Below are 27,266 nucleotides of genomic sequence, written 5' to 3'. Positions count from 1 at the left end.
CAAGTAAATAATTTTTTTTCAGATATCAATTATTAACATTCTTAAATGATCAAACATAGTATGTGAAAAAGGTAGATGGTAAGTTGTTGCCTGTGTGTGGAAAATTGTGAAAGATTGTTTTAGAGAATGAAGTTTTGTAAAGTAGAGCAAGACAAATAAAAACAAATACAAATTTGTAAAATAATGATTTTTTTATTTTTGTACCCTGCAATTTTTGAACTTGTATAACCATTCCTTTATATTAATGAATGAATTTACATATACATCTACTTTTGACTTTACATGTGTTTTGAGAGGTAAAAGTGCTTCCAGTGTCATTCAATCTAAATCTGTATGATTACACATTAAAACACTGAAAATGGCTAATAAACTTATTTTTAGTTCCAGTGGACACAGAATAATAACATACATTCTTCTTTGCATTTATATATTATTTACAAAAATGTAACAATTCAAAAGCTATGAAGTAGATGTCGAAATGTTTAACAATTAACACTTTTGTTTAAAGTGCGTGCATGCATATGTATGTATTTACCTTACACAATTCCACAACACGCAAGGAAACCATAAAGCTACTCCTGATTCCACAACCCTGAACATCACATCGTGGAAGTTGCGACTAAGTACAGGAACCCTGCAAGAGTAACAGATAAGTATTATATCTTTATACTTTAACTTCTAAATTATAAAAGAAAATTAAGGTTTAAGGCTCAAAAACATTTTATTTTGTAATTTCTAATTGACTTCTTTCATGGCTTTGAGCAGTTTTTTCATCCTTATTGTAAAATTGTATTACAGCTCTTCAGAACATTCTCCATCATAATTCCAGAAAAAAGGTTTATTTTTATATCATGCATTATTTGTTATTAATTCTCAATAAATATTGATATTTCCCATATGATAAAATCATTTAATATTAAGCATTAAATGATTTTTTTTTCACAAACTGTTTTGTTAAAATCGTGATCAAGAGGTACTTCCAATTTTATACAAACCAAAAACAATGTTTATTAATGCTTTAATTGAAACATTCCTTGATTCAGCCACACCTTAAATTTACTTACTGGAATCAAGTAAGGAAAAGGAAAAGCACAGAATAATTTGACATATTTAGGGAAGATTGGCTTGAAAACTGTGTCTAAACAAAAACTTAAACATAGTAGCTAAGTTAGTCAATAGACAGGCTCTAAGCCACATTTGAATGAATAGCATTCAGATAATTAAGATGGTGGTTAGAAATGTTCTACTGTACTTCTGGCCTAAAACAATACAACAAGCAAGAAATATAGACATTCAATGTGCTGAAGAACTTGTAAATAGTACATTTTTCAGAATAGGATGTACCAACCACTAATGAGGATTGTATTTGCAACTTTTCATGGAGGAAAATATTAGCAGACATGTCAGACCAGAATTAAAATAAAACTTAACTGCATTTTACTAAAAATAGTGGAACAACTTCCTAAAACATTAGACATTTACCTAGAGTGAAAAGTACTTATTTATATCAACAATGACATAAAAGATGTATTGATGTTGTATCTTAATCCAACTCTGAAGACCAGTGTACTCTTACTTAAAATGAAGAAACTCGTCTCTTCACCGTTGATTAAGTTAACATTGAACTATCTCCAAAGAAGGAAGATGGAATCCTCTAGAAGGCATAAGTTGTGTATAGTTAAAGCAACAGAAAGCAAATGCATAGATGTCCACACTTTAGTTCTTAGGATGCATTCTAAAAGCAGATAAAACCAAGGAAGCCATCAGATATCTGAGCTAATATGATAAAACTCAAAACTAATAATGCAGTTGAAGACAATTAGCACAGATATTTAAATGAGCTAATGAAGTGAAGCTGTAAGAAGTAGTACAATTTTGTTGCTTCTTGGAGATTTGCACAGAATAAAATACTTAAGCTAAAAACAACAAAGGATGGAACAAATTATTTTACCTGGAAGAAACAGAGGTTTCTCCTCGCATGCTAAATTTTGAACCAAAAAAACCCTGTCCAAATAATAAGTAATATCTATCATAACAATAAAACATCATACAAATGTCTTTACCATGAATGATAGATCATTTCTAAGAATAGGCTAGTAAGGAAAGGAAGAATTCTTACATAACAGCAAGTCAAGGTCAAAGATGTCCAAAAGTTTCAAAGGCTTCTCTTGTCAAGATTTGATGGATAAGTGAAATGTCCCACAAGACAAGGGCTTAAGGACAAAAGTCCCAAATACAAACGGACCTAAACAATCCCAATATTCCTCTACTCTGTAAAGAGAGGAAACATGACCTTATGTCCCAGTAAAACTGGCAAAGACATTCTGAGTAATGGATAGGGATGAAAATTTAATTCCACATAACCTGACCATATATAGTTGAAAAATCACATATATGCAACACATACAGTCAAAAAGGGGTACTATAATGAAATAATTACAAAATAGATAATTCACTAAAACTTAAAATGACTAAATGTTGTGATGCTTTTATGCCACCATAGAATGTCAAAACAGTCCTTTTGTAAGTATTTTAGCAACATACTCCCTTGAACTGTATATATGTAACCTGACCATCTTCAAAAGTTTTTTCACTTGAAATTGTAAGAACTGTAAAAATAAACTATCCAAAGAGTAAAAGAGTATAAAAAACTACCTGTTTTTGCAACAGAAATGAAGAAAGCCAGAGTGAGCAAAATGAATGACCAGCCAAGAGACTTATAAACCTAGAACAAAACTGGCCTTCACAGTGATTCTTATATTCTGTGCTTATAAAACAATACTTAAAGCTTCCATGAAAAATGTGAGAATGAGTATGTTCTCCTGTTTGCTGTTGAAGACAACCACCAAGCAGTTCTATGTATGAAATATACTCACCTCTAATTGAAAAAAAAACTACTAAAACATTGGAATGTTCTCACATTACCCACATCTCATTGATGGTGATGCACGTTAAGAATAATAATTTGACCTAAACTGGACAACGGGATACCAGTCACCTCTTCACATTACAGATACATAAACCCAAAACTAAGATCTCCAATTCAAAACTATTTCCTTGTTTGAAAAGGAAGAACATAACTTTTGTAAATAATTTCCTACAAGGAAACCAGAAGCAAGAAACTAATGGTAATACAAAAATAGAAAAATGTGCTGTAATATAATAGTTAATGTCTTTCTGTTACATATTATCTCCTGAATGGTTAATTGTATAACACAAACAAAATTCTTCTTTTCAAGAGCACATTAAAAATAAATTAATTTTTGCAGTTCATAAAATTTCATAATGCTTTCAAAATTAATGTCAGTCTTCATATATACTGAACAGTCAAATGGAGAAAATTTAGACAATTTCAGAATTATGAATAAGATAAAAGTACTCAGTATTTTGAGGAAAAGGGGGAAATGTTTATGCAAAGGTAATCAAACTCTAAAACCTTTATGTAAGGTATATATAATTTTATATTTAACTACAGATGCAAGAAGAACCAAATTTTATTTCCCTAGATAATAAATTTTGAAAACTAAGTTTTACTATTTTTGCACTACTGTGTACTACAACTTCTTTAAATTAGGAAATACTGGGAAATTTTTAGTTTTCTTTTGTTGTCATATGGTTTCTATTACTGAGAGGGAAGCTGAGTTTTTTTCTTAGAATTCAATACAAAATAAGAAAGTTATTTACTGTTCAGCCTTGAGGTAAAGAGGTTGTTATAAAAAAAAACTTTAGTGTTGATATTATCATTTAGTTTATTTAGTGAATTAATATTTTGTGATTGTTTACTTTAATACAAGAGTTAAGAGCAACTAATTATTAGAATTTGTGTTTGTAACTCATTGATGTAGAGAATATGGGAAGCAGACAATTTAGTGATAAACATTTAAATACAGCGAGACGAGTGGAAAATAGTGACAGACAGTAGCAGAAGGGAGTCACACCAAAGGAAAAGTTTGGTGTGAAGTTAACTTCTAAAGAAGTGATAGACTTAATGATTAACACAGGCTTAATGTTTAATATGTTAGAAGAAAACTAACAGTTTTAAGAGAGACAAAAATTATAGTTTATTCCATCAAAGTGAGTTCTAAAGTAACATAACCAGCCTGAGTGCACTTTGAAACAAGGAACAGACAACATCTATGATGACCAGATGATTACTGGAAGAACAGTATACACTCCTAGTAACTTGTGCCACAATTGTAAATGAATTACACAAGGAATACAAGTGCAATAAAAATAGAGCAAGTTAGTTTGGTTTGACAACTAATACTCTAAAGCAGGGGTTCCCAAACTTTTTAAAACTGTAGAGCTTTGCATCAGAAAGAATAAAAAATATTCCAGAACCTTAATAAAAAAATACACTAAAAATAGAAACAACTGGTCACTAGCACCAGATAAAGTTTAAGTTTTTAGAATATAAATTTATTAAAAAGATCAATATTTACAGAAAAATTTTTTACTTCTACTTCTTCAAAAATTTCTGCTTGCAAAATTTATATCAGTAAAAGCACAGTGTACTTATTTATTTATTAGTGGCTTGGATAGGCTTGCTTTTGTTCATAAAGTAGTTCAATATTTGGAGTTACAGTTGTTACTTGTAAGTGCAAATCATCTTCAAGATTTAGCCTGTTTCTAAGTTTGGTCTTTGTAACTGTATACTGTGAAAATGTTTGATCACAAGAATATGTTGTTCGAAAACCCATCAAAATTTTCAAAGCTCTGTTACTTCTTTCAGGGTATTCCATGGCCCTTTAAATCCAAAATTGTGCAATTTCTTTCTGCTGAAATTTTGTTTTTAGAGCGTAATCAGTTGAAATTTCTATAAGTTGTTCTTTCTATTTCAAAGTGGTATTTGTAGAGTCAAAGGGATTTTAAATCCACAGTAATTTTTCTAAATGAAGAGGGAAGTACACCCCAGTAGTTGTACACTGTGCTGATATGTGCTGCATGTCTGAAACTCTTGCAGCTTCACTTAAGGAAATTTCATTCATAAGTAAAAAACCACCAAGATTTTCAAAACAATAAAGTTCTTCCATAAGTATACATTCAACCCAAAGTTTTAGCTTACACTAAAGCACTTCCATTTTACTCTGAGCTTTCAAGTACATTACTCTCATACCCTGCACTATAGCATTCACTTCATTTAGATAGGCAAGTAAATACATCCAAAAGGTAAGCTACTTTCTGTATCCCGCATTTGTGTCTTAATTTGTATGCAAGTTCAAAATGACATTCAGATAAAGAGAAATCTATCTCCTCACTCAGTTAGTAAAACTGAGCAAGAACTTTTCCCAAGAAAGCCTTCGGACATCAGTATGAAGCAGCAAATTTTTATGCAAACTTCCCATATCCTCAGAGAGTGAACTGAAGATCCTCGCATTGAGTGGTCTTGATTTTATAAAATTAACTATTTTTATGACATCACACAATACCTCTTTTAAGTCTTCTAGCATTCGTTTCATTGCAAGTGCATGGCGATGAAGACAACAGTGGATACTCTCGATGTCCAGTTTTTTCTTTTTTATGTGTGCCACTGCACCTGAAAGTTTCCAACCATAGCTGCAGCCCCATCACTGCAAATACTTGAGCAAAGCTGCCATTGGATCTTATGTTATTCCATAAATAAATCAATCAGTTTAAATATATCTTCACCTGTTTGAGTAGGCAAAGGTTTACAAATTAACGTCTTCTTCAAAACTAGCTTCGTGAATATAGCGAACAAACAAGCAACATTGCATAACCTGCAACATCTGTTGATTCATCCATCTGAAGTGAAAAAGTTGGACTCTCTTTTACTTGCCTTATTAACTCCATTAAGCAATTTGCTGACATATCCTTGATTCTTCGAGAAACCGAGTTATTTGAAAGGGGCACAGAGTTAATGTTTCTAAGCAATTTCTCATCAATTGTGCAAGCTACCAAATCTTTTGCACATTGTTTTATGAAATCTTCTGAAATTGTATGAGATCCACCTGCTTTTGCAATACTGTAATTAACACCATATGAAGCCGTAAGTGCACCTTTGTTGTCCTCATGGACAAACAAACAAAATGTAGCTTTCCTTGCATTTAATTGCAAGCACTTTCTTTTGAAATACCCAGAAATTGGATTTTTTAATTGGGAGTGTTTGGTTTCTAGATGCCATTTTAACTTTGCTGGATGCAAACTACTGTTGCTCAATACTGTTCCACATTCAACACACAACCCACTAGTCCACCTTCACTACCTATGCACGTAGAACCATATTCCATAAAACTTTCATCATACTTTCTTTTCTTTCTTGTTTCGGTACTTCTTGCATCATCCTGCACTGAAGTGGTTGCACGTGATGATAATGCTAATGAATTTGTTTGAGGCCTAGGAAGATTTTTACTCGTATCAGATTCATTACTGACATTCAACCACTTATCCATTATAAGGGTGACAACTAAGGGCACTAGTCATCACCACCCACTGCCAACTCTTGGGCTACTCTTTTACCAACAAATAGTGGGATAGACTGTCATATTATAACACCCCCACGGCTGAAAGGGCAAGCATGTTCGGTGCAACAGGGATTCAAACCTGCAACCCTCGGATTACAGGTAGAGTGCTTTACCAGGCCTGTGATATATTAAAGATACATTTTACTTTTTTGTACAACATACTCTAATTCAATTTTATAGTTTTGGGAAAATATATTAAAATTCTAAAATTTCCTCATAGAGCCCAGTTGAAAAACCATGCTCTAAAGCAATTGAATAGGCATAAATGGACTTTTGAAAAGAGAAAATTTTTTATGATGTTCCTACAATCTCTATAGTGTTAAGAACTTGTACATATGTTTAACTTGTTCCAAATATATTAATTTCTGAAAAGTGGAGTGCATGCTGTTCATTTATCATTGAATTTATTGCAAACAAGTCACAGATGCCTACTGTAAAAGAATTCTCAGTCCAACAAGAGAGTACATTTTTATATTAAAAGAAGTATACCTAAAAGCATATAACTGAAAAGTGGTAAACAACACAACTATAATGTAACAGATTAAGATGACCAACAATAAATCCAGCTTACAATTGTTGTAATTATATACTTTTCAACATCACAACCAATTGAAAAAACAACTTAATATTATTAATTAAAGCAATTTTCTTTATTAAAGTAGACTGAGTTCAGAAATAATTGTACTTCCTGTCACTTGCCAAATACTGTCCTTTAATTCTTCTTCCTTTAATACTGATTTTAACTAGTACTTTCTATTTTAAAAATTTTATCATGTTGCAACCATATTAATTTACTAAATTTGAAGGAAAATTAACTGTCACTATCACATACATTATGCAGAGACAAATTCTACCACAAAACTATAAAAAAGCAAAAATGCACAATCATCTCCTATTGAAAACTAACAATTAATTAGAAAATTATTTATGAAAAATGCAATATGAGTACAAAAACTATACATACCTATAAATATATGTTTGAACATACTAAATCATCATTTGTTCCGAGTTATAAATTTCAACCTCACTTCTAAAAGGCCACTGATATTTAGCCCTACATTTAGGCATATTGAAATGCTCCATATTAGCCTTCTGAAATCAGGCAAGGCCATATGTCACAACCATTTACAGAATAGCATTCAAAATTTAATTAAACAGTTATTTTAAAAGGTATGTAAATAAATTTGACAGCAAAACAGTTTCTAATTACAATTTTAATATTATACAAGTTTTAATTTATTAATTTCAAAAGGAAATATTTATATAAGTTATCAATCTTCATTTCTCTCACATGAGTTTTGTTAAGAATTGTCCATCTTACATTTCTTTTCTACCCTTATATAATGTACTTTTCTATAAATTATAAATTTTTTACTATAGATGTCCCCAAGATAAAATTCAAATTTACTGCCTCTAAACTTCTTGAAATAAAGTGAAATTCACATGCTAGGTCTTCCTGTTTTTTTTTTGTTTTTGTTTTTTTATAAGTCAATAATTATCTTTAGAATTTGATTTTTGATTATATCTAACCAATAGAAAGATTCCAAATTACTGAATGCTACGAAACAGAGCATTATGATGACAGGTTCCTAAAAACTTTTAATTCATTACAATATCTGTTTAATGTTGGAGCTGAGCTTGAATAGTTATTGGAATGATTTCAACCAAGTTGCAACTTATTCAGAAGGTCACTTAAACTGTAGAAGGTTTAGGACATTATATTTCTGTGTGCAACAATATTTTGTATTATAAATTAATTATTTAAACTAGAGAAATAATTTACGAGAAAGAAATTCAATTACAAAATAATAGGTTCAGTAAACTTTAGGAACTTCTTTATCATGAACACAAAAACAGCAAGATTCCAGCTGCAAAGACTACATTTCTTTTTTTATGTACATCTTATATTTATCATTATAAAAGAAAGTAAAATACGAAAATTAGGAACTTAAGTTGGATAACAAAACTTAAAATTTAAATAAAGAAATCATTTTAATAGCACGCACGTCACAATCTGGTGATCATGTATTTTTGTACATAAAGCTGTTGCATTTAATAAATAGCTTTTGACATTCTTAGATGATCTCAATGGAACTAAAGAAAATTGAAAAATCTATTAGCTTTGGCAGTAATAGTAATGTGCAATTGTTTATTAGCATGTGCAATCATTCTAGAAACCAAAAACAAGGAAACCTTAGATTTATTTTATACTAGCAAAATACCTATGTTCTGCTGCAGGAGTCTAATATACCCTCGTGATTCACAAAGGCCTCAGTAAGCTTCTTCATTATCTTAGCTACTTCCATAGTTACTCCACTACAACAATGCTTTAACTGATTTGTATGTTGCCATTTCCAGAACTTAATTCAACTCTTTTTCAAAAGCATATAGTTTTAACATTTCATACATTTTTTTTAAATAAATGTACTGTAAATAAACATATATATCAAATACTTGTAAGGAAGGTTTTCAAAATGCTTACTTGTCTTTCCAGAAGCTTCCTAGCTCATCAGATATAATAAATGCAACAGTAATAAGCAGCAGAACTGCTTGAGAAACCAGTCCAAACCTGGATTGGCTAAGTTGTGATGTGTCAGGTGAAGCAGGAGATCCATCCACAAAACCCCCACGCACCTAAAAATGATGCATATACGAGATGAAAGAAACAGTTAAACCACTGGTTTGAGAAAAAATGTTGTGCCTAAGCTTTACTCTCCAAGATATTGAATTATATTTTCAATACTAAAATGCTTCATTATTTTTAAGTTTACTTCAAAAAGTTCTATGCCTTCAAGTGTAGTAAACAACTATTTAAAACTAACATACTGGAAACAGCACATACAGTAAATGCACATAACTTAATAAAGAAAATAGCATAACATAGTCTACTACCACTATATTTAGCCAGTTTTAATTATTCAGCTTTAATATACAGCACAGTATATGACAAACAATTTTCAATAGACCTACCCAATTGACACTATGCACCTCCAGACAGTAGTTTGAAAATTTAAGATACTTTATAACTCACACTTAAATTGTACATCAGTTCGTAACTCATAGATTTTAGAAAGTTATAATTTCCCTATAGTGAAAATGTATTTCTGATAGGTACTTCCCTCATGTCACAAAATTACCTCTTCCCATTTTGTGTGTCCCCCAGTAGCACAGGAGTATGTCTGCTGACTCCCAGTGCTAGAAACTGAGTTTCAGTATCCATGGTAGGCGTAGCACAGATAGCCCACTGTGTAGTTTTGTGCTAAATATCAAATTATCACTCAATCAAACCCATTTTGTGCTGCCCTCTATACACAAACGTTTTTTGTTTTGTTTTTTATAATGCATACCACAAGCCTTCTACACACCCTCTATTGGAATCAAAGATTCCAAGATGTCTCTCTTGCAAATTATCTTGTGTCATCATTCCACCAATTGGAGAGCATTACTATCACATTATGCATGTGACTCCCTCTATGCACTATTACCAAACCATCACTTTGAAGTGTGACAGAAGATGCAAGCACCAGAAGATTGTGAGTAGGAAGATGGAAAGTGCAAGTGGAAGAAAGTACCTACCAAAATACATATTCAGTATAGGAAAATTATAACTTCTAATACAGTACTTCCCTCTTCTCACAAGAGTAGCTAGAATCCCATATTGGAAAGGAGGTGGAACCAGTGCTAGGGAAGAACATGTATAACTGATTTACTTCCTTGGCTTCTTGGAATTTTAATTTTTGAAATAAAATATACAAATAAATATGGCAAAACTTGCTGTAATGCATGACCCTTTTTTATGTTGTATTTTCAAGAGTAAACATACAACACATCCTTTAACAGGCTGATAAAATTAATAAACAATGCATAATTCCTTGTACATACATATTCTGACATACTAAATTTTAAGATAAAAAACTAAGAAAAATTATTCTTTGTGCTTACATTCATCTGTGTACAAATTTCAAGAAAAGGCATATTAAAATCAAATACTGACATATAAAAAAGTTTTATTTGAAGTTTACAATAATTAGAGCTACATAGTTATTGTTTTGTATCATTTATATATTGAATTATATAACTATTTTCCAAACTTTTCATTTTCTAAATAACAGCTATTGAACTGTCTTTTTGTATATCTCTCTACTCCTAAGAAAGAAAAATTTTTATATTGTTTGTTCAAAATCTTCTATAAAAGATGTACATACTAGAACAGACTTTTCAATGTTTTCATTTTGGTAATACGGACTGAATCAATAAATATTTCCATTTATGGTATAAGAGGAGACTCAGCTAGAAAAAAGCAATATTTAAATGGACTTTTCAATAAATGCTTTCAGTGTACTGAAATATGACTAAATAAATACATCAATCATGCCAAAACACCAGGCTTAGAAAGGAAATAGTATAACTAAAAGGTATTCTTCATACTTTTAGAGAATACATTCACAATACTACACACTGTCATTAGTAATCTGAAAGCATGAATAATGAAACTGAACAGTTCATGCCATAAACTAAATAATTATGCCATACATATGATCAGCCATAATTAAGATAAAACTAATCCATTTTCCAATATCTGTAATAAGACAAACTATATATTGGAAAGTATGTTACAAATTCACCTCAACAAATGCACAGAACACAAAGTTAGTTACTTACTTTAAAATACATCTGAATACCGTATATAAGGAAAAACACCACCACCACCAGCATCAAAAAAGCAAAAAGTCCATTAAAAACACTTGTGAAGAAAATCTGTAAAAAATATATAAAAAAAGACAAAATTAAAAATTAAAGAAAATATTTTACAAAGTAATATACAATACAATGGAACTACATTATATGATATTTATTGACTATTTTTTTTAAATGAAATTCAAAGCTCCACTCAATAAGATTGATGAGGATACACAGCAGATATTATCAGAAGAACATACCAAATTAAAATTAAACAAAAGTTTTCAAATTTCTAAGTTATACAAAATAATACTGTCACGATTTGAAATGGGTATTAGGCATACAGTTAGATAATAGGCTTATGGGGCTTTTAAATTTGGGATTAACTTATTTATAAAGAATAAGTGTACTAATTTTAGGTAGATGTAATGTGAAATGTACGAGTTAAATACATAATTTAACTTTAATAATACTTATTTTAGCATTAAATACTCTATTTCTTTTTAAAAAGATGCTAAGTAAATTTCACTGGACTATTTGTATTACAAAAAAATTAGTCATTTAAAGAAACATTTTGCTTTTCCAACTCATGCAAGTTATTATAACTTGATTTCTATTTAATCACTTAATTTATAAAGTGCTCTAAATATGCCACAGGGAGACAAGTTTTTGAAAGACATAAAAAACCCAAATGTGAATATTAATAACCATAACCAAACTGTAGAAATTAAAAAAATTGTGTAATGATTTTAAAATAATGAAACTTTGCAAGTTATAATTTTTCTAAACTTCTCACATAAATAGCTATTATCATTCAGTGCTGCCCTCTATATGCAAAACAATTTTATGCATATCACAAGCCTTTTATCTCCCCTCCATTGGAACTGAATGATTCCAATATGTCTCTCATGCAAATCATCATATGCCAAGCCAACCTCTACCAATAACAGGGAGACATACTCTCATGGTACATTGATTACTTCTATCCAATTCTACTAAACTGTCATTTTGAGTTTTGGTAAAAGATGAAAGTTCTGGTTTTCAGTTGGGAAAAAAAGGAAGTGGAGGTAACTACCTACTGGAAATACATTTTCAGTATAGACACTCTCTAAGATTTGACCTTCAGATTTGAAGATGTAGGAACCACAATACTTCTGAAACAAATACATTCTTTCTCCAATAGAATAGCACATCAAAATGGGAGAGAAATAAGGTCATATAGTGATTCAAACTAATATATATGCAACTCTAAGTAATTATAAAAGTGGTTAAAATTAAAAGGATCTGTCCTTGATGTAGAATGGCTAAGGAGTGATTGACCATACATGGTAAATCTACTACATCCAAAACCCAGCTGTATGGCAGAGGTGGAAAAGGTCATACCATCTTCACTTCAATTTTATGACACTGGAGGGAATCAGTAACCCCCAAATGCATGAACTGGACACATCTTAATATAAAAAACTAACAGATCTGAGAATTCAACTTCCAGCACTAAAAAGATGTCTACATAAGCAAACTATAACCCTCAAAAGAGAAATTAACTGGAACTGATGTGAGTACAGTAGCATCCTCACTATAATAAGCATTGAGGGATAGTGGATGGGGAAGAACCATAATAATCTCCAAGTACCTCCCATCCTGACCCACAACACAGATGGAACAACAACAGCATAATTGAGGGAGGACTATAGACATCTGTAATACAAGTGTGAGGACTTATGTTGATTGGTTCAACCATAAATCCAAAGCCCAGCCAATGGGAACTGACATTGTGAGGGTAGGATGAAGGATCCCCATTGCAGAATTATTGTATTTGTATATCATTAACCCATTCAGGAGAATGCTTCCATGGTACACCACCCCAGCAGTTTGGAACTGGAAAGTGGTAAATACATTTAAACACAACCAGAAGAAAAGATGGAAAATCATAGAGAGATTCTGGATGACAATTAACCCCAAATTTTGAAAGCATAACATACTTATTTATTCAATACAAAGCATGGTAGGAATACACAGCTATCCCCTTCTGCTCTACCCACTGAGAGATGAATGTATTATGGGGGAGTCCATATGCCCAATTTTTGAAGTATTTCCAAGAGATGAAGAAGATGAAATACCAATGAAAAGGTGTTGAATTGGATGAGAAGACACCTGGAACAAAAATGAAAGGAAGATGACAAAAGATGCTTAAACCAATTAGATAAAGAGGTGAAACCAAATGTCAAAAGGTGAAAGGAGAAGGATTACAAAGAGAGAAAAACGGTCAAGGAAAGGAGGTGGGAACAGGCCTCACAAAAGAGAATCATACAGGCAATATAACATAAGAACATGTATAGGACACAAGTCTGTCTGGATGAGACTGAGTATAAATTTGGGTAACAGAAGGAAGGGAAAGCTGCTAAATGGAGGAGTTATCCTCATAAGGTTCCAAAGAGTTAGAGAAAAAAAAACAATCTAAAAAAGGAGAAGGTACGTAGAATGACAAAGTGTGTGAAACATTGATGACGAATAAACAGACCATCAACATCCACAGATGAAGAGAAGAAAGGAAGAAAAATGTAAAGGAAAGACGAAACAAGCAGCACTGAGAAAGATATTCAAATATGAGCAAAATGAGGTAGTGCAGGACCACAGTAATATCCAAATTTGCAAGAACAACCCACCATGATGAAAGAGAATCTGGAATAAACACACCATCAGGAGGTGTAGGAGAGGGAAATACATGTGGTAGTGAAAAAAATAAAAGTTGTGGGATAGGACCACCCAGGAATCTGAGATTGAGAAGATAAAAGACCCCTGAATAAAAGTGAAATGAGGAAATCCACATGATGATAAACAGTGGGTTGATAAGAGGAAAACCCTGAATCCAGAAACCAAAACATGGAAAATGTTCCATTTGCACCAAGAAACTTCCATGGAAATAAAACAATATGGAAAATACTGGTTGCAAGATTCCACTGGCCATAAAGAGCCAATGATAGAGCACACACATGAGCCTGATCTAAGGGTGTAAGGGCTGCTATGGAAGATTACATCCCCAAAAGTAATAAAACCTCATGAGGTATAGTAAAACTGAAAACTGAATTGAAAAAGAAGGGTGGGCCCAAATGAGATAGTTGTAGAAAAACACCCAAATGGACAAGATATTGGATAGGGGTCAATAAAGACTTCTCCAAATTGATTAACGAACCAACTATAGTCATCTTTAGGAGTAGCTGATGAGTGTAATGGGGGAGTTTCTGTTTGGAATGAACTAGCAGTAGCCAACCTTCTAAAGAATGAGAAAAGCACAACCTAAGAGCATGTAAGTGATAAAGAAATGTTCTGACCATCCAACATAATGTACAGGGTCAAAGCAAGTCTGAAGTACAAGGCAAAAAAATGATAAACCACCCCATGGAGAAGCAACTGAAGAAAGGATAGCAAGTGGTGAGATATTGGAATATGCAAATAAACATTTGTGACATTCATCTTGGTCTTCTATAAATTTAGAGAAAATATGTTAAAACGAGGCAAACTGAAAAATAGTTTGAGGGGGGGGACAAGTCTATTACAGGTTGTCAGTCTCCAATTTTTAGTGAGGGCAATAAATACTCTGGAATAAAAGCCTAGAGAAAGATGATAAACAGGTGTACTGGCCTGTTCATACAGAAGATCTTGTACCATCTCTGACAGGTACTACTTGGTGGTAGGATCTCAAGTCATGGGGATGGAAAAAGAGTAACTGAGACAAAGAAGGTGAGGAAAGAAATAGTAGGACAAATCTCTCTGATGAAACCCAAAAAACCCAAGAATCTGTAGTGAAAGAACTCACTGGTTTGTCTCCAGTACTGCTGGCAACATGCCCATTTACAATAAATAAAATGTAGAGATGAGAAACCCCTGGAAAAAGGGGCAAGGAAATATAGATAAGGACCAAGACAAGAAACATGCAACCAAAAAGGAAAAGGTAGAATGTTGAGGCACAGACTACAAACACAATTCCAAAGTCTCACATACATGATTGAAAACATATTACCAATGGAAAGGGGCCATCCATAAGTCCCTGTAAGAAAAAGGCAGCAAACAAATCTGGAACAATTCTATCATTAAGCAGGAATCCTAACAACAGGGAAACTGCATTTGTAAAGTGAGAGACAAAGATGAGAAATGAGCCAATGTGGAGTTAATAAGAGATCATAGGAAAATAGGGAATGGATAAAACACCATATACCTGAGAAATAAGCTTGAAAAATGCTGTAGTCAGCCTAGCTGATTCTGCAGGATGGTTGAGAAAGACGAGGCAAAGCCCAATAGCATAAAAAGGCTATCAAACCTCCACTGGCCCAAACAGGTTAGGCTTGTTCAAATTCAGGAGAAGGTTGACCCATATAATGATCAAACTTATACACATACTCATGGTTTATCCTATCAAAAAAAAAATCTACTTATTTAGAACATTTCATTTTTACACTTAATATGTTAATGAGCTGATCTTAATACCAGCCAATAAATGATAGCTAAGTGTGGTTTTCTTAATTTCCTATTTATTGTATGTAAATTAAATAAACAATATGTTCATATAAAAAGCAACATAATCAATCTTAAGTTTCAGGTTATTTTAGAATTATTTGATAAATAATAATGTCTTCACCAATTGGATAAAACTATGAAAACAATATGAATCTTACTGACCATACAAAATAAGTTCACTTTATCATTGGCTCAATTTTATTTAGTTTTTAAATCTGAATTATTTTCTACCCACCTTTTCACACTCATTATGGATGTCTAGCTGCAACAAGATGAGCTCAGCACACAACAAGGAGTACGTGATGACATTAAAGGCTATGAAGCCCAGGAATGACTTACTAAGGAAACGTGGCTTGTCTAATCTCAAATCTCTCATATGGAAAACCTGTATTTGATTTAATTGTCTGTAGTTAAAACATCTATACAGCAAATTAACATTTGAATGATGAAAAAAATCTGAGCTTCAATATGTGACAAACCTGTATTAATGTTCATTCAGTTATCTCACACTGTTAGCGAAACAACGCATAAGAGATATATATATTAAGGAGATAATTCACTCTTCCAATACCTACCAACTTTTTATATACACACACACACACACACACACACACACATATCTACAGGCCTAATTAAGAGTATAAACAAGAAAGCTTATGTGTAGTGCTTCAGATAAACTCAAATCCAACCAAAGAATTACCATAACAACAACAAAAACAAACCACACATTGGAATGAAGCTACAGCTAATGGTATATATAAGTCACATTAACAAAACTGTCAAGGAATGCATTATGAATTATTTTCTAGTATCTATGTTGATCAGAATAATATCTTCAGGATATGAATGTTTTTGTCTTTCAAATATTTGCCAAACAAAAAAGATTAGTATTCACAGCCACCTATATACATTACAAAGCAAAACAGATAATTTCAATTTTCTGTGTCTGTATGTGTTCAAAAGAAAATAAGATATACAAGAGGAATAATTCCAACTTTAGCATTTTTTGTTGCATTAACATTTGTAGGGATTAACATTTTATATTTCAGATTTTTAAAATTTTTTTAAGATTGCTGGCAAATATTTACTTCTATGCTACTGTCTTACAAAAGAATAAAAAAAAAATATTGATCTGTAGATTTCACTGTGAAAATGCCTGAATAAAAATTTCAAATCTATATATTTATATCATAAAAATTATTAATAAGTAATATAAAGTAAAATCATTATTTTTCATACACATTTCTTAGAATAATCTATGTATAAAATCTATATTTTAATCTTAACAGCTTTTGTCCTTGTTAAATAAACACATCCTTTCTTATCTCATAATTTTTCTTTCCAAACACGATGGTTAAATGCAGTATGAAAAAAGTTTAAAACTCTCAGAAATTAGTAATATCTGTTATAAAAATACTTGGTAAAGAGTTTGTTATGTAAAAGAAAATGTATTAATTAAGTCTAAAGAACAACATCAATGAAACTTCTATCCAACATTTAAAGTGAAAGTTAAGTTAAACACTTATAGTACTGTATTTTTCCCATTTTAAACAGTCTAAACTTCATGATGTATGCCATCCTGTTGATTCTTCTCCATAGGTCAGGGTCTGCACTGCACCAAATTACCGTTAAGGTAAGAACATAAACACAAATTTTAAATGGATTTTGAAGAGAAGAGCAAGCAATGGTACAAGGTTAATCACAATTAAATATGTTCCCAAAGTTTCTGAAAGGTACCAGTCAAATTATCAAATATCTTAAAAACAAGTTATTAAATGACAAAACTAAACACGTGATTCAATAATATCAGTATATGAAAACAAAATTGTATTTTTATTCTTATTTTCTCTTTTTTTCTTTTATAAATAAGTCATTAACGTCATTTTTTTCTCTCATTGCATTGATATTTCTCGTCACATTATAACGGCAACCTGAACAGAGTTTTATTTAACCAGAACTCCTGAATGCCATTACTCATAATTTCTTGGAACATGAAATCTGACCTTCAAAGTACTGAACATACACCACAAAACATTCCTTATTCAAGGCAAACAAATATTTTGCTTCAAATTTTGTATCACAACAAACTAAACAGCATACAGTTTGCAAAGAATTGTCCACAATCAACTTCTAACAGGTTTCATCAATTACAATAAATTACAAAAAAAAATTATGCAAAAGTACCACAATCTCACCTCAAATTGGTCAAAGTCGCATGTCACAAACTTTTACAGAGTTACATTCATAAGTTAACTACTTTGTTATCAATGTATATAAAAATGTAAATAATGTATAAATAATACTAAACCTCAATTTATTAAGTTTTAATTTTATAAGAAAATATTTTTAAAAATTCTCAATCTTCCATAGTATGAGAACTGCAACATTTATTGTCAATGTCTTCCCTCTTGAATTTTTTTTACCACCTCTCCAAGAAGTATGGAATACAAATTACTCATTATAATGCCTGAACATCAAAACAATATATATAAAACCTCGAATTTTATTTAGTTACAGAGCAATAAAATATAAAATCAGAGCCCTCTTCTCATGGCCATCCGTCACATTCTTTCTTGTAGAACTTGTCGATAGTTCTCTCTGACATTCAAGACAATATTATTGTTAACCAAAAGAAAGCCAAAGTTTTTCCTTATCAAATGATGAGTTACATAGTTGCCTGTATAGAGGATTGTCTGTTATCTTTCCAGTTCAAATTTCATTCCCTTGAAAAATATATCAATAAGCTCAGATGAATTTTTAATGGCTTTTGTCATACAGTTAAAATGCTAGAATAACCATGACAACTAAAAAACAGTTTCCTTTTCCCATGTGGTCATTCAGTGTTATTTGGTGCATCATTTAATTACATAGAAATTATGTAGTAGTATGTTATGTAAAAAAAGGAAGGTTAGGTTTCATAAACAATTAAAGGCAAAAAAAAAACAACCTAATTAAGTAATTTATTTCTTGCTTTTTTGAGTGTATTCTTTAATATTATTATAAAAGTTTCTAGTGTAAAAACTTAAAACTTAAATTACTTCAAGTAAAATGAATCATATTAATAACAATTCTTATGAGGCACATTTTTAAGTAATCAGTGCATTCTTGATGTAATTCGACACTGGGATGTGAGATGCAGGTTCACCACACAATTCATAATTTATATGGTAGGAACTGTAGTCAGACAGTTTGAAAGGCAATAAAACAATAACATTTAAAGATAAACAAATGCATACCATTATAAGTTTAAGTGACTTTGCCTGCAGATTTTCCATTGAGTCACTGAGGACTTGGAATTTATTGTCAGGCTTATTAATTGTTGTGACTCGATACTTAAGTAGTTCAGGCTCATTTGCAAGATCACAGGCTTAGACAAATTCCATCCTTTACAAATATGAAAAAAAGAGTAATGTTCAAGTAAACTTACCAAAGATTGCTTAAATCTGAGCAAGATAATCTGTTATCTTTGTCAAAATTCACATGCAAAAAAAAAAAAGTTATAAAATCCTAACACAAGCCTCATAGAGCTCAAATTTACATAAATGTAGAATTATTTCATGAGTTTAATAAAATTTTCAGAAAAAAGAATTCTAAATCACAACTTAATGCTATTAAATTTATGAGAAGCATTTTCAGTTGCTGTAAAAGTGTTTCTTCATGGCTGTCAAATATAAATCAGTATTTCTAATAGTAACAGACCTGTTTTGTTAAATATAAACAGTTGTATGTTGAGTTGTCACTCATATTACATCTTGCATGCTCTCTAAATCAGTGGTATGTTATAAAGAATTAAAAACATAGTCTCCCATCAATCAATTGCATCTGCAAGCAAACTGTCTTAGTCTTAAATTTCACAGCTTCAACAGACTGCTGTTTACATGGTTGGTTGGTTGGTTTAGTGTTTTATGCCACAAAGCAGCTAGGCTACCTGCACCAAACATCCAGTAAAAAGTTAAAAGTAAATTTAGTAAAATTCATAAAAGGAAATTAAGGTAAAGCAAAACAAAATTTAAAAAAAAACACAAATACCATAAAACCAATGTATACATCTAGTTTACAATGTCAAGAGAAAAATTACAGTAATTCAAGTTGTAAAGGACTTTCAGTAGCAAAACTAATAATCATAACTCACCAGGAAGACTAACAGGTAAGTACAAAAACCACAGTCAGTCACATGAAGTTGGCCTTTCCAGTCCTGGTTCCGAGTTAATTGACATTATGGCCATTTTCAGAAAGGAAATTAATAAAAGGGTTTTAAAAGACATGTATCAAAATTATAATAACTCACCAGAATGACTAACAGGTAGTTCAAACTGAAGTTGTCCTTTCCAGTCCTGGTTTTGAGTTATTTAATGTTACAGCCAGTTTCTAATTTCAAATTGAACTAAATGAACTGTGATTTTTAAAAGGGAGCCACAATAAAAGGTGTAATGTATATATTAAAAATTTAAATTGCATTAAAAAGATTAATGGCCTTTAAAAAACTAAACATATTACCAAGGTGGACAGTGTCACCATCACCAATAACACTGACTACCTTTATGGACAAATCTTGGGACAGAATATGGTGAAAATGGTGCCTTCCTTGTGAATCATAACAATGAAAAGAAAGTAAAATGTGGCTTATTGTGATCTGAGTGTTACACAAACTACACACTGGTGCATCAGTGTCAGATAAAAGAAAACAAGTTAAAAAACTGACCAATGCATAGTCTAGTTAGAACGACTTCCTCTTTCCGATCCTTACAGTACCAAGATGGCCAAAGTCCAATATAGGTTATATTTGGAAAAGCGTGTTTTCACATTGCTAACTCCAAGTCAACTACCAACTGGCACAGAGCCAAGCCTTGAATACAGGACCATGGTCCATGTATGGAACAGGCACAGCACCAGAGCAAACAAATTTAGATGCAGTGTCAGCAAGCTTGTTCCTGCAAATACTAACATGGCCCAGTATCCAGAAAAACTGGATAGAATTAGATGTTAAAAAGAAATGGGCCAGTCAGTTTTGAATATCAGTGAGAACAGGGTGTGAACCAACATTAAGCAATTCTTGGGCCACTAGAGAACTAAGCAAGTCAGTATAAATAGTGCAGTTTGAATACTGCTTAGCCTCTATGTGATCGAGGGCAAAAGAAATGGCATACAGTTCAGCAGTGAACACAGAAGCTGTAAAGGGAATTCTGTGTGCATCCACCAAACCACAACAAACCATGGCAGAGCCACACAGTCACCTGATTTCAAATCATCTGTATAAACAGGAATGGAAGGATGGTTTGAAAGATGTTCAGCAAATAGCAGACAGTATTTCCAATCAGGAGTGTCTACTTTTCTCAGATACCTTAAAGATAGGCCAGAATTGGGGACTGTAAGAAGCCATGGTGGGATGGGCTGACCAGTGGATACAGCAATGTTATCCAAGAACAGATCCAATTCATCCAATTGTGCCTGAATGCAAAGTCCAAAAGGAGCAATGGCAGATCATCCGTTCTGAAAAAGTAAGGCCCACTAAGGAAGGAAAGCACATCCCCAAGTGAGATGCTTTGGCAAGGAGCAAAGTTTCAAAGAATACAGTAAAGACAGTTGCAAATGGCAGAAGGGTAAAGAAGGTTCATGAGACTATGTACAAGTTCTGAACTGGAGAAGCGCAAAATGCCCCAGTACAGAGCCAAAGTCCTTGATGATGAATAGGGTCCAGCATCTTTAAGGCCAATTGTCTGGCAGAGCCATAGACCAGTAATCCATTGTCAAGTTTCAATCGAATAAGAGCACAATGTATCTTTGGCATAGAATGTCAATCTGTTCCCCAAGTGATGGAAGAGAGGACACAGAGGATGTTCAGTGCTCTTGTACATTTGACCCATAGTTGCCTGATGTTTGATATAAAGGACAGCTTATGGTCAAAGATAAGCCCCAAGAAGACCAATGAATGTCTAGTTCCACCAGTGTAAAGGGACGATTATAGTCATAGAGACAATCAGCTCAAAAGGAAAGAGGTAATTGCTCTGCCCGAGTCTTGATGGCTAAGAAGGGGAAGAAGCAATAGAAGTGCTTGATATCCAGTAAAAGCTTTAACCTAGAGTATCGGCAATGCTCCAGGTATCAGCTACTTCCTTGCCAGCAGAGAGCAAGATCAAAATGGGTCAGAATTATATTGCCAATTGACCTTTTGAATCTTGTCCATATGACTTTGGAGCTGGTGGTGGAAGATATTCAGGTTGGGAACTTAATCCAAGATTCCTTCTGGCTTTCACGTCTTACCCAAAAAGTATCCCAGGCTCATTTTTGAGCCTTTCATGCCATGTGACAGGTAAGATTCCACCATGGACGAGGATATAGTGGAAAACATGTCAAGATTTTAGGACTACATTGAGCAGCTGCTTGTATATTACAGTCCAGTTACTGCTGCCACACAGTCATCTATTGATGGCAGGATCAAGTTCTGAGAGCAGTGAAAGAGGGCCAGTTTGCCTGATCCAGCTTCCACCAGGGCATGCGGGTTGGGTGGCATCGACCACAGCCAGTCTCTCACGAGATTACAGGAAATTAATCATTGCCTCGTGGATTATTGTCAACTCTCCATGAAAAATTGGAAAATAATGAAGGGGAGAAAATAGATACATCAATAGCAGTAAAGGACCTGACTAGGTGTATGGAAATAAGTAGAAGAACCATTATTGAAAAGAGAAAGGTTGTGATTAGAGAACATATGCTCTACAAAGTAACCCCCCTACTATCAATATCAGCAATTCCCCAGAGGGGATGATGTGCTTTATTAAAGTCCCCCAGGATGAAAAAGGGAGATGGCAACTGTTTAATGAGAGCAGCAAGGTCTGATTGATCATGTCTCTCCAGGTGACAGGTAGAGAAAACAGACAGTGATGGTATGACCCAAGGAAACACGGATGGCTACGGCCTCCAAGGGTGTGTTGAGTGGCAGAGACAGGGTGGGCACATGCTGATCAACCAACAGTGCCACCCCTCCATGCACTCATCCATCACACAGCCTGTCATTTCTGTATAAAGAAAACCAACGAAAGGTGACTGTATTGGCAGGTTTAAGAAATGTTTCCTGTAAAGAAAGACAAACAGGATGGTAGGAAGCAATCGGTGTTTCGATGTTATCCACATTAGAATGTAAACCTTGACAGTTCCATTGTATCAGGGTGGCCATCCATTTTTATTTATGTGTAGGTGAATTGGGTGGAATACCCTTCTGTTTATGATCCCATCTTTTTTCCTTACTGTCTGTATTCAAGGGAGGTCTATCGACCTAAATGGATCCTGCCCTGGGTCGATTGGGCAGATCTTTGCTGTTGGAAGGGGATTCATATGCCCTTTTAGTCTTGTAGGAAGTGATACCTTCATAAACTGTTGAAATCACTTGATCTACATGACACTCCTTCTTGACGGAAACCATACCTGACAATGTTGGAGGGAAAATACAAAGTGATAACAAATTGAGCTAGGCTTTGTCTCGTGTGAAGGAACATTGTCATAATACATCATGTTTAGTCCTCAATTAATACAGAGAACCAAGATATGGTCACAGCCCACTTTATTACTGTTGATATGTCTGATGTGCTGAGAACTCAGAAATATCCTAACTTGCACTCGAGAAAACATCTTTTCACTCCAATTCAGGTTACATAGAATGCTGTGAATTAACAGAAAGCAACTGTGTTTCCAAGATGGAAAAAAAAAAGTTGGTTGTTTCAGATACAGAAAAACCTCAAATGTTCAAAATTATTGCAAAAAGAATGGGTGTTTTGAGTTTTTTTTCCTAAGAATCTACTTGCAACAAGTTTATTGGAAAAGAAACAAAATCTTCACTTGCCTACAAAATCTAAAGGCCACAAACTTATCCAGAGCATAACAACATGGTGGAACAGCACTCCGGATGTGCTGTTGTGCCACTTGGAACAAATCCTTGCTCTGGAGTCTGTTGTCATGGCCTCTTTAATAGGAAAAACCAGCCAGATATTGCATCAAAAACTGTCTGACTTCAATAATCAATCAACTGTAGAATCCTTTGTTGCAATCCTGAAGCCATTCAAATGGGCTGCCAAGATCTTATCTGCAGATAAAGTTCCAACTCTCCCAAAGGGAATTCCAGTCATTATCAAATTAAAGAAAACTCTGGTAATCTTTCAACCAAAGAACTGAATTTCATAGAAGCTGATAAACATGAGTATCCAAGAGATTTATTGCTGAAGGCAAAAGAAGATTTCCCTGGCACTACCAATGACACTATGAAATAGAGACTAAGGTGATGAACCTTTACAGTTAGAGTCATCCAAGAAAATAAAGTTAGAAACAGCAGTTTGTGCAGATATGGATTGGTTGGATGATGTAACTTGCACAGGTTAGAAAGCTTGTGGTGGGTCAAACACTGAATAAGTAAGGGCTAAAATGGACAAGTACATGTCATTAGTCAACAGCTGAGTTGGTGGGAAAGTAAGGAATTTTTGTATCCTTTAATTTGCCAAAAAAATACCTGTATCTAGTGTTCTGTCTGAAAAGGTTTTTTTTAGATTAGCTGGAAACAAACAAAATACAAAATATTACAACTTAAACTAGAAAATGAGGACATGATATTTTTACACAAAAATGCTTGCCTGTTTGTGTAACAAGCAAATAAATCTGAAAACTATTTTAATTATTCATTAATACATAAATTTTAATAACCAATACAGTAATCTGACAGACAAATTATAATCATAATTTCATAATTACAACTCATGATGGTGGTTAGACATACAAATACAATAATAATCAACTGCAGTTCAATAACTGACTGGTCATGTCATTTTAATTGTCAAACATCATTTCACAACCATTTTCCATCAATAATTAGTATAATGTAAAATAACTGGTATTTCAAATGGGAAAAGTATAATTAACACGATGTTTAACAAAATTAACACAACAAAAGAAAAACCGCCATCAAATATTAAAATCAACTAAACGATAATATAAAATTTATAAACTAACAAAACAAGGAAGTGTTGCTGACATAAAGCTTTAAACAGACATTAAACAACTGAACCATTACAAAATAAACAGTAACTGAAAATCTGTCATACTAGTTTAAGTGTGTATTCTATGATAAAAAAATCACAATACTATTTTCAAATAATGTAAAAATTTCTATTTTTGCTTTTATAATCCAGTCAATTTAAGAAGCTCTAGTAATTAAGGGAAAAAAAACAAACTTTTCAAAACATAAAATAGCAATAGCTAGCTGCTAGCTATAAGGAACATATTAAAAATTATAATCTTCAAAATTTAGAGGCATTTTAATTTTATAACCTGTAACAAATACTATTAATGCTAAATCTAAAGGCACACTAAAATTAGCACTTAATTTAAAACTACTATTTCAAATAAAAGAATAAAACAGTTAAGAAATATACTTGTGTTTGTAGCAAATTAAATGTTTATAACATTGCCATTTTTTCCATAGAGATAATAAGTCTACTAAAGTTATTTTGACAAATAAAAACAATAACTATGGTCTTATAATAGCTGTTACATCATCACAATTTTATTTTTTAAAAATTACACAAGCCTGTTACAGTTCTTTTATGGTCATGATATGTTTGCATGCTCTACAGTAATTCTTATACATTTAATATCAAAATTATATTAATTTTTCTTCATGTACAGATTTTTTACTAAATGTCACATGTACTTTTACACAAGTGAATCACTTTCATTGAAATTGGATCACAGTTTGTTCTGCTTAAAATGTTGATAACCATTGGCTAAGATTTCTCTAGACTAGTTGTGATCTGAGTTATTGATCATTCTAGAACCAACAAGAAACACACAACTAGTAAATAAACAGTTAATAGATCAGCGTTATTAAAACAGCAAATCATAACAAGCACTGCATACCTCAGCCCAAAAACAGACAATCAATGAGGAACCAGTCAGCAGAAGAGGGTAATATGCACTCAGCAAACTGGATGTCCACTGGACAGCTGAGTTGTTCTAAGAAAGAAAGCACACAATAATCTCTATTTAATGTTTAATTCAAGCAACAACTTTACACACAAAATATCCAGTCCACATAATTAAATTTAGTTTTATTACTAAGTTTAATAGTGCCATTAATTCTAAGCTTCACAAAAATAATGATGGAGAAAGAAAGAATAATGCACCAAAGTAACTACTAATTTGCAAAGGTGGTACAGAAAAACCAGCAACCCCTGCGACAAACATTTCTAATATAATTTCTGTAGTTCCTAAGTAGTATAATTCTAGGCTAAGAAAATAACTGAAATAAGAAACACAATAAGCTATAAAAGTACATGTTAACATTTTTGATGTAACATAAAATATTGGCAATAAAACAGCTTGGCTTTGACATTTGTGGCTTTACTAATGACCTAGAAAATTCAGCATAAATATGATTGTAGAATTACACAATTTCTAGTTTTCACAATAAAAATCACAAAAACAGATTTAATTTGTTACTCAACAAAATATATTTCAATGTTTATATTTGCCAAAATTTAACATATTAGTAACTAAACAGCCTGAACTTCATGTAACTTTGGCTATTAACTTTAATAAAACATAAAAGTGCCTGATATCTCAAAGTCCATTATTTATAACTTCACGCTTACCAACAAAAAAGCTTTAGTTTTATGGTCATCCTCTCTATGTTAATTAGTACTCAATGACCTAACCTTTTGTAAAATATTACTTTTAGTTTTGTAAATCTGACTATTGACCTTTTAAATACAAGTAAATCCACAGAAAAAAATTAAACAAAAAACATCAGTGGGCCAGTCAACATTGTTTTTCAGTAAATAGCTTTTAACACAAGCTTGCTAAGTATGAATAGCAACAAAGTAGACTGGAAGACATGTCACCTAGTAAAATTACATGTGGATAATATACATGAATGACAGATTTATTTTGAAATTTATCACTTTAACCATTTACTTGGGAACAAGATTACTTTTTCTTTTACAAAACAAAGATATGAAACCTTTTTGACCAAGCTTTACAACAAATAATCGGCAACACTTACTTTATAACTAACTATGGCTTTTATGGGCATAAACTAGTAGAACAAAAGAACAAATTTTACCAGACTCATTCCACATCTCTCTTCAAATCATAGTTCTATAAAGATAGATAACTAGGCTTCCACTAGCCATTAGCCACATCGCCCTTGGTGAAAAGAAACAGCCTATGGCTAAAAATTCTAGTGTTGGTTTCACCACAGTGGCAAAAGATAATTTCTGGGTCTTAGATGGTTTTCCTTTATTTATTCTGCTCAAGTTTCGGTCTTAACAGCTTTCGTGGTTTTTAATCGCCATCCACACCATTAATGATGACAAATGACCAGATGTGCCTACCAGCGAGTTGAAGAAACAAGAAACGTCTTTAAAAACTACCACTAACTGTAATCTATATTTTTATGATTTCAGGAATATGACAACTAACAAATTAAATTTAAAAAAGAATTATTGCTCAGCTGTGCTAATGATTTCTTTTATTTTCATTTCTTATGCTACATGCTTGATTCTGCCCATGGTACACAAACAGTTATCAGAGAAAACCTGACTTTCA

The 27,266-nt window shown here is 32.5% G+C and overlaps 1 protein-coding gene across 8 annotated transcripts in view; it reads right to left on the bottom strand.

Moving 5' to 3' along the window:
* The window catches only part of LOC143223813 (uncharacterized), a 104,156-nt gene that overhangs the window by 30,797 nt on the left and 46,093 nt on the right, over nt 1-27,266 (bottom strand). For all 8 annotated transcript variants that reach the window (XM_076452292.1, XM_076452291.1, XM_076452296.1 and 5 more), the window contains 5 exons: nt 25,578-25,673; nt 15,913-16,062; nt 11,145-11,240; nt 8,965-9,116; nt 536-634 (listed from right to left, as the gene is read on the bottom strand). In XM_076452292.1, the coding sequence (XP_076308407.1) occupies nt 536-634; nt 8,965-9,116; nt 11,145-11,240; nt 15,913-16,062; nt 25,578-25,673 (593 nt within the window). The remainder of the gene's footprint in view (nt 1-535; nt 635-8,964; nt 9,117-11,144; nt 11,241-15,912; nt 16,063-25,577; nt 25,674-27,266) is intronic.

This window comes from Tachypleus tridentatus, chromosome 1, assembly GCF_004210375.1.
Source record: "Tachypleus tridentatus isolate NWPU-2018 chromosome 1, ASM421037v1, whole genome shotgun sequence".
In the NCBI taxonomy this organism is placed as follows: Eukaryota; Metazoa; Arthropoda; class Merostomata; order Xiphosura; family Limulidae; genus Tachypleus; species Tachypleus tridentatus.
This window is presented reverse-complemented; position numbering and strand designations above follow the sequence as displayed.